This window comes from Citrus clementina, unplaced genomic scaffold, assembly GCF_000493195.1.
Source record: "Citrus clementina cultivar Clemenules unplaced genomic scaffold, Citrus_clementina_v1.0 scaffold_8, whole genome shotgun sequence".
Taxonomy (NCBI): domain Eukaryota; kingdom Viridiplantae; phylum Streptophyta; class Magnoliopsida; order Sapindales; family Rutaceae; genus Citrus; species Citrus x clementina.
The window spans coordinates 21,509,217-21,519,097 of record NW_006262022.1 but is presented as its reverse complement, the minus strand read 5'-3'; the positions used below and the strand labels follow the sequence as shown (position 1 = coordinate 21,519,097).

The following is a 9,881-nucleotide window of genomic DNA, read 5'->3' as shown; positions in this document are numbered from 1 at the left end:
AGAAAGAATCTTCAAACCTTGTTCCGACATGTGGCCAAGTTTGAGATGCCACATCATCTTTGACTCTTCTCCATTTAATGCGACACACGCATTAGCCTCCTGTAGTATTTCTCTTTTAAGCATGAATAGATTAGCATCGATCTTTTTTGCCTTCATCAATACAAGCGCTCATTTAACAATCTTCATAATTTCATTCTCCACATGAGTTTTGCACCCATGACTGTCTATTTGTCCCAAAGATAATAGATTTTTCTTCAGGTCGTTGACATGTCGTACCTCTCCAATTGTGCGAATTGTACCATCAAACATTTTTATTTTGATAGCACAAATACCAGCGATCTCTAAGGCATGATCATCTCCCATATATACAGATCCTCCTGAGATATGTTCATATGTGTGGAACTATTCTCTCCGAGAGGTCATGTGTCAGGTAGCTCCTGAGTCTATAAGTCAGACATCAGATAGTCGTTTTCTGCCTTCTGAAACAGTTATTGCCTCGCTGTAGAGAATTTCGTCATCATCTGATGTACTTGCTACACACCCTTAAGCATTTGATGACTCAGGTTATTTGCCCTATTTTTTCTTCTGGTTACTCCAACACTCTTTCTTGACGTGCCCTTTCTTGCCACAGTTGTAGTATTTAACATTATTCTTACTTCTAGATTTTGATCTACCATGATTTTGACTCCCACTAGGGCCACGTTCCGTTAATCTCCCTCTCGTCACCAATAGCGCCTCTGCTTGCTGCGAACTTGCTTGTCTGTTTTCCTTATTTTTTCGCCTACTCTCCTTATTTAATACGGAGGCTGCAACATCGTCGAAAACTATACTGTCCACTGGATTGTTGTTCATAAGGTTGATGATGAGCTGATCATATGAATCTGGTAGACTTTGAAGTAGAAGCTCTGCACGTTCATTCTCCTCTATATTATGACCCAACGTTGTGAGTTGTGAAAATAGAGTCTTCAAGGTGTTGATGTGGTCAGTCACCATTGTAGATTCCGTCATTCGAAGAGTATAGAGTTTCCTCTTCAAGAAGATTTTGTGGTGTAGTGACTTGGCCTCGTACAATTTTGTGAGAGTATCCCATATTTCTTTTGCTGTATTTTTCTCTGCCACACTAGATAATACTCCGTTTGTAAGTGCCAAGTGTAGATCAGAAATGACTTTACCATCTATCTCGTTCCACTTGTCATCAGTTATCTCCATGGGCCTTTCTTCAATTGCTGCCAAGCAATTATTTTTCCTCAATACAGCTTTTATCTGTATTTTCCACAACAAAAAAATTATTTCCTTTAAATTTCTCAATTTCATACTTTGCCGCCATTTTGTTGATAAATACCGCACATAAGCTAGTGTACCACCTTGAATAGTTGTGAGTATGTGTGAGAATACACACCAGGAAAGTTCCCAGGAAAGACTGGAGGGGTCACAATGGTCCCACTTAAAACCCAGACTCCTTAAGCTCTTATCGCCTTTGTGACAGAACTTTCCTAGACATGTACAAAACCACACAGTTGCTTTACTCACACCATTATTCCCTGCTTTGCACCGTAAAATTCTTGGATCGCTCCCACCGTTTCTCTTGAACAGTACCGTATATGTGAACAGTGCCGTATACGTAAATAGTACCGTATACGTGAACAGTACGTATACGTGAACAGTACCCAACTCTAAAAATACAACCAATAGCTCTGATACCACTGTTAGGAAATTGGTGGGTGAAGCAGACACGCAGTTAAAATGAAATTGGAAGAAAAAAATAAAGAACAAGCACAAAGAGGACACCAGAAATTACGTGGTTCGGCTTTTAGCCTACGTCCACGGGCGAAGACAAAAAGAAAATATTGTTCTAGTGATATGAGGATTACAAGTATTGTAATCTTTTGGCTCACTACCCATAACCTCAATACACCCAATCTCTCATTCACTAATTACACAAGAGTAATAAAACTTTTAATCTCTCACACAACTCTTTCTCTTTTACAAAACAGAGAAGAGAAACTTAAAGAAAAATGGAATGCACTAAGCCGATGGGGAACTCCCCTTTTTATAGCAAAAAATGGCTATTAAAATAATAATATTTTTTTCTTGTCAAAACCGTGTTCCTCATTTTCTTCTTCAAACTGCTTCTTTTTCAATTTTCCTCTTCAAGCATTTCGGCCCATTTTCAACATTTCTAGATGAGTAATGCCCCATATTCAACACTGACGCATAAGATTGAAACTCATATATGAGGTCAAACAGAATTACTTAAACAAAATAGTATTCATAATCTTAATTTCTCAACATATAATCTCAGCCATCGCACCATACTTGATCATGCCTAGTGCCCTAGCTAGAAATGGGAAGGTGTAGTATTTGGGGGTGTTGGCGCAGAGGCAACATGGTGGCCGCGCTCGGACCAGCTGTTCTCGGCGAATCAGAGACTTCCTTGATGCAATCCCTTTTGCTTCTCCTCCTCATTCCATTCGGAAGCATAATAATTTTTTGAAAGAGAAGGATAAGTGTAACAAATATAGTTAACGGATATTGAATTGCAACCAATCAAAAATGACATAATGACTTAGTTTACAAAGTACTGATTTTCTTATATAATTATCAACTCGGTGTATTTAATTCAATTGATTGTCTATACTTTTGTATCATATCCCCTTATTCATACCAATATATAATGGGAAGCAAATTCCAAAGAGGAAAACAATTGGATAAACCTTTTCTCAATCTAAGTTAATTTCATTTATTCTTACACGAGACAGAAAGTTTATGGACTCACATTGACACCAATATGAAAATTGATTACTTTACAGTTATCTCAAATCATTCCAAATAATGCAAGAGTTCAGTAGTACTTCACAAAGTCACTTTATGTTCAATGTTGTGGCTTTTATAGAAGACGTTCTTACAAAATGTTTAAGCCATGACATACCCATTAGCAAATCAAGCAAATGTTAGGTCCCTGCTAATCTAAGCAGAATGAGGCGTCAAATGAGTAATGGGCAACCATTTCAAAAGTAACTTAAAATTCAAATAATATGAAAGAATAAGGGGAAAACACAAGGAAAATTTTCTAATGCTTAAAGTGATCAAAATGAATACCTAGTTCTTGTACCCATACATAAGCACAAAAGCATATTCATTTCATCGTCTTGTACACAACCCAGAATCCTCTATTTAGATGTACAATAACATTTTGCATTTTTCTTCTCTCAGAGATAAACATCAGTTGCATCTAAACAACTAGTTTAATTTTGAAGGGCGTCAGATCGTAAGGAAAAAAAAAACTTAAATTACTTTGTTACAGCCTTTGATTTTCATTATTATTTTCAACAGCTCGCAACATACTTTAATTAACCATGCCATTAAACATGGGCAGGTGTAGTATTTGGGGGTGTTGGCGCAGAGGCAACACGGCGGCCGCGCTCGGACCGGCTGTTCTCGGCGAATCGGAGACTTCCTTGATGCAATCCCTTTTGCTTCTCCTCCTCATTCCATTCGGAAGCATAATAATATTCTTCTGTAGACTTGACGACGTCTTTGGAGGGCGGAAAGAACATGCCACCCCATTGCGGGAAGTGGACTAATGTAACGGGAAGTGTACATGCCACGATCATGACTCCCATCCAAGAGAGGCCCTGCGCTGTCGAGAATTTTGTTGTGGAGAAGAATATTAATTGCGTCAATCCGGAGCCAAAGTTGCCACCAGCGCCAGTGAGACCGGATATGATGCCCAAAGAACGTCGAGAAATGAATGGGATGATGCCAAAAGTAGCTCCGCAAGCGGCTTGAGCGCCAACGGAGAAGAGGATCATGGCCAAAACAGCAATGGGAAGTGAATTGGCACGGCCGAGCCATATACAGAAGGCTCCTCCCATAGTCTGAAGGATCCAAAGTACCCAGAGCCTGCCTCTCATGCCGAAATAGCGAGCTGCCATGTCAGAGGCATATCCACCAAATGGCCGAGCAACAAGATTGGCCATTCCAAAGGTGGCTGCGATAATTCCAGCAGTATGAAGCTTTAGATTGAATCTGTCGTAGAAGTATTCCGCGACAACGTTATCGGTGGACAATTCAACACCCATCGAGTAGCCGTAAAGCAGGACAAAGATCCACGTCCTGTAATTTGTGATGGCGTACCACAGCACCTTGGAGAACTTATCTTTAGCGACATTACCCTTCTTTTGTAAGGCACCAAGGTTGCCATCGGGCAAGTCTTGGCCCAGTGTTAGGACCAAAATCCCCATGATAACATGCATCCATCCGGGGACGAAAAAGGCAATCCTCCAGGCGGTGAATGGAGTGGCACCACATCGTCTAATGATGTCGTAAACAAGAGGCATCAGCAGTTGGGTGGCACCTCCTCCCATGTTACCCCAACCAGCTGCAGTTCCGTTGGCGAGGCCAATAATCTTGCTGTTAAACATTGTGCTCATCCAGAATTGGCACGACACAAACGTTGCAAGTGAGAATCCGATCATGAATCGGACGGCTATGTACCCTGATGGACCTGCTATAAATGACATGCAAAACACCGTGGGTGCAGAAAGCATGATCAAGAAGGCACATCCGTATCTTGGGCCCAGTAAGTCGCACACTGCACCCATTACGAGCCTTGAGAATATACTCCCTGAAACTGAAGCAACCCCCGCATTTCCGATGTCTGCCTTGGTTAGATTGAGATTGTCGCGGATGATGGGGACCAGAGGAGCCGCTGCAAAAGTGGAGACGAAACAAGTGAAGAAGGAGATCCAGGACAAGTGAAAGGTCCTCATGTGGGGGTTAGCCAAAGAGAAAAGCTTGAACACTTTTGCCTTGTGCTCAGAATCAACAGGCAAAGCAAATTTAGCTGTTGTATCAGTTGGCACAGCTGGTGAAGCAACTGAGAAGGCAAAGGCCGGTTCCCTGCCTGTGACTCCGTGCATGGAGCTCCCTGGCGATCCCTCAATATCCGCCATATTAATCTTCTTCGATCACTTCAATATTGTTGCTTTCAATAAAAGTTTAATTAGCTAGAACTGCACAAGGCAATATTGTTTGTTGTGTGAGGAATCAGATTTTGTGTAGTATTTATACTACATTCAGCTGTTGACATGGAAATGCTTACGAGGAGCAAGGGATTAATTTATCTGCCACTTATCTGATATTTTTGGGACATATCAAATTAAAAAATTATGAAAAAGAACATCGCTAGCTGCATCTTGTTGTGAATCTGGAGAGACTCGTCGTACATCCCAAAGGATGATGATGTTGGCCCTTCAGCAACGTCCATTAGTGAATAAAATAATTCAAATTAAACTTCATTATTTGTAATTTGTTTTACACTCAACTCCCACAGCTAGGGTTCTATTAGACAAGTTGATGCAAGTAGTTGTTAGTTGTAATAACATTGACCTCCAGTCTGCACCTTAATAAAGTACAAGTCTGTTTCAGTATTGTATCACATAGTTGACAAATTTGTGAGCTCAATCACCAATTTAAGTGACACTTTGATGATTTTATATAATGCTATTACTACCGTTTGATTTGAATGAAAAGTCCATTGATTATTGATCTTGGGCACGCGTACGCCACTGCTGCTTATTTATATTAATATTCAGAGATAACAGCTAAGATTCAACTTGAAATCCCAAGTATATGTGATTTGATAATATTATTCTGTTAAGGCTCATACGTATTCTATAATTTAACTGTAATTTCTTTTATCTAAAATCATTTTTCTTTTTTCGCTAAGTAGAATATTTTTTTTTTTTTTGGTTTTTCGAATTCTCGTAAACATAATAAAGATATATAGAAAATAACCTACTAATCTTAGAACCTAATTCGAGATAATCAACAGAATAGGCACGAGTTACCAGAAGAAAATAAATGTGAGCACAAAGGTCCTATATGTTTCCTGTTTTTAATTTATGGCCTTAATTATATGCCATGTTTACCCTGACTTATCCTGAAATAAGGTTCAATTGGGTTTGTTTGTCGTGCATAAACACCGTAGCTTGAGCTTCACACTCTACTCTAATCCCGGATTAGGATTCTCTCTCTCTTTCTTATAATTTATTTCTTTGTTTAATGAACGGTTAGGATTGAATTTTTATATCTATTTTATTCTTTATTTATATCACTAGATTATGAAGGCAATAATATTCCTATTGAATGACTTATTTAGAAATTAGAACGATGAGTCTTTTTTAATGCAGATTTAAAATGTGAGTTCGGGATTTCACATTATTCAAAAATTATTTAAAGAAATAATAGGACATCTACAGTTACAAATAATTATTACAATTATATCTAAGCATTATAGCTTTTTTCTTTTTAATCCTTAAATGGGCTTGCGTCGGTCCTTGTTGCACCATACAATAAGTGATTGGGCAGTGCTAGGTGTAGAGAAGCACGAGAGAAACACAAGAGAATTTTACCCTCTCTCTCTCTACCCACCCACTCTCTCTCTACCATTTTCTTCTTTATTTCTCTCGTGCTTCTCTTCACCAAGTATTTTCCTAAGAGATTTTATCCATTGACATCTATTTCTAGAGTCATCGTGTTGTGTTGTGTTAGTGGTTAGATACATTAACATATTAAAAAGGCCGGACTCAGAAAAATTCCGACGAAAGCCCACTTATGTTTGCTGCTCCAGAAACGGCTGTTTGAAGCCCCAGTAAGTTGCTTGGTCAAGCGGTAACTTCTTTTTGCACCCTCCCTCATCCCCACCCAAATGTAGTGTCAGAAGGACCCAAACTAGGAACGTAGGTCATGGATAAACTTTCGTAACCGTATCCACTAAGTCTTTTTTATGTCTGTACCCATTAGATATCTGCTCTATTTTCAGTAACATTAAATCAGTAATGTTGGACATGTTAATTTTTTTATTTCAATTTTAATCCCAATATTTATTTAATGAATGATTAGATAAATAGTTTTACAAATTATGAAATTTATCATCAAATAAACGAATAATACATTAAAATGGTAAAATTTGGATCCAGATCTAGATGTTGGTGCATCTGGATCCAGATCCAGATTGATATTTTAAGAACCGCATCCACATCCGGATTCACGAAAAAAATATACGGATCCAAATGCAGGTAATATCCATGCAGATTGCATGCGGATTTTTCAAATATTCGAATCCACAAAATAAATTCAATTAATAATTTAAAATTCCACACATTTACCTAAAAAAATAAAATCCAATCATAATTCAACAATCAATAATTCAACATCTAGAATAAAATAAAACAACACCATAAATCCACAAATAAAAATACACCATAAATCTATAAATAAAAATACCATAACATAAATCAAATATAAAAAATAATATAAATACAATTCTAACACCACCATAAACCCACGTAGATTCCACTTAAAAACATCACAAAATAAAGACATCACTACAAATCCACATAGATTTGATTTTTTTCATTATCTTACGTATTTTTTAATTTAATCTTGATTTAATACATAAATTAATTAAAAAATAATTCGGATCCAAATATTTGATTTTTCGGATGCACTTACATCTAGATCCTGATCCGAATCTGCATGAATCTTCAATTTTAACATCGGCGCTCAACTCAAATTTTTTTGCCATCTCTAGTAACACATAACAATTCAAAATGTCTAGTAATTATTAATTTCTTAATTGGTTAGTTATGCACCTCCTTCTCCTATCCTTTAAAGTAACGTGTGGAAGTATTACTTGTAATTTCTATATTGGACTTTGATTGTGGGATTTTGACATTTTGTAATGGGCTTATTTGTACTACATATGACATTAAGAAAAAAAAAGATTTAGATTATTGGCACACTTCAAAAAACCTCTTAATACCCCTCCTTTTATTTTTCTTTTATCTAAAATAATATAAATTCCTATGATATCCCTCTTAATGACAATATTAACCTCAAAATTTGTGTACCCATTGATGGACCCAACCACTATTTGGGTTAGGTTACAAGTTTACAGCCCAACCACCGGTCCAATAAAAAGAAATTTTAATATATACATAACATATAAATTTGGGATGGCAAAATCTGGGTCTGGTTTCTATTTCGGCCTTTTAAGTTTTCAGACCCAGATGATAATATTTAAACGATGACGAAATGGGTAATGGTTGGTGGCTATATTGAATTGATGAAGAGAAAAGGAAAATGGTTGGTGGCTGTGTTGAGAAGAAGTTATAAAGTGTAAACTAGGGTTTATTCTTTACTTCTTTTTTCTTTTAATTTTGTTGCTTTTCAATTTATGTTAAAAATTATAGAAATATAATATTAAGAATAAAGATATCTGAGTCTAGATACCAGATACGTCAGTTTACCTAATCCCAAACGTGGACTCATATATGTCTAGATTCATGAAATTGATGCCGGATTCCAGATGCTATTTGTATCTAACATGGGTTGAACCTAACCCAAATTATCGAGGTTCATCTAAGTCCGAGTTGGGTTCGAGTTATTTGGCTAGCCCTAATCCTTGACTTTGTATCTTCTAGAAAAAGAAAATAATTGGTCCATTTTTATCGAATAGGTTTCTAACAATGCACAATACACACGCTAAAAGATTTAATATCAAACTTTGAACTGTTGTAATCGTTTTTATATATAAAAAAAAAAGTTACACACATTAATTAAAAAAATAATCTTCCTATTATAGTTGAATGGGGAAAAATACAGCTCATTAATCTTATCCACAATTTTTTTAAATTTATATTTCTTGATTTATTTATTTTTTATTATTAAAAAGATTATATAAGCTTTGTTTACTTTGTAGTTTCTTTATAATTACATTTTTTGGCCACGACTAAGTTGCCATGCGGTGAAATACCACCAACTTTGTCAAACAGCAAACTCATTGTTAGATTTAGGGTCAGTTTGGTAATATTGTAATTTTTAAAATAATTGTTATTATCTATACTATAGAAATAATCATATGTTAATAATTAGTTAAACATTTAATAAAATTTTGTAAAGATGCTATCAGTTTTAAAAGTAGTCATATGTTTTTTTATAAATCTTCTTATTAAACTGTAGTAAGAATGTAAATGGACGTATATTGAATAAAATTTATTTACACATTTATAAACATGAAATTGTATTAACTTTTTAAAATCATTTTTAATCCTCTTCAAAATAATTCCAAAAAGAAGTAAAATCCTACGGTTTGGGTTTAGAGACGCTTGCAATAGCGTAGACCCAGAACATCCCGTAAATGAAACTGGATCTCACACTCAAGTTTTCCATGGCTTTCTTTCTTTTTCTTTTTTTCTCCATCAAGCAATGAAATTATCAAAGATTAATTGCTGCAGATGATGAAAATGGCAGTCACGTTAATTAATTAAGCGGATATCGTATTTCACTTTCAGTACATTAACTTAATATGTTTAATTTATAAATTCAAAGAACTCGGTTCAATGTACATGGTCATATGTAGTTAATAGTTTATAATTATACAAAATATAATATGCTTTCAAATCTTTTGTTTATTTTTTGAAAAGGTCTATTGCGGATTACAACATGAAGACTTTACAAAAGTCTTGCTTACTATCTCTATGGACTGCGGTTTGTTTACTGGAAATTCAACTTTAAGTGTATTCATATTATTTCATTTGAACTGAATGTTGAAAATAATTTTATAAAACTGTGGTAAAATTTTAAGTCAGGAGAAATAATTTCATGGAATATATATATCTATATATATATATATATAAAAGGTTTTTAGATCATGAACCATCTTTAATTAGCATTAGTTGTAAAGGAAATTAAAAATAATATATCTGAAATTAATTCTTACAGAAAACTATTATATAATAAACAAGTCACTCGGTTAAAAGTATTTACAAATTCTTTTTGGGAAATTATTTATTCAAAACTACTAAGGGCCAATT

The 9,881-nt window shown here is 35.5% G+C and overlaps 1 protein-coding gene across 1 annotated transcript; it reads right to left on the bottom strand.

Moving 5' to 3' along the window:
* Positions 1-3,319: 3,319 nt before the first annotated feature.
* On the bottom strand, positions 3,320-4,955 carry LOC18035397 (high affinity nitrate transporter 2.4). The gene has a single exon (XM_006424447.2). The coding sequence runs from the start codon at positions 4,953-4,955 to the stop codon at positions 3,363-3,365; it is 1,593 nt and encodes a 530-aa protein (XP_006424510.1). The 3' UTR covers positions 3,320-3,362.
* Between the last annotated feature and the right edge of the window lie 4,926 nt (positions 4,956-9,881).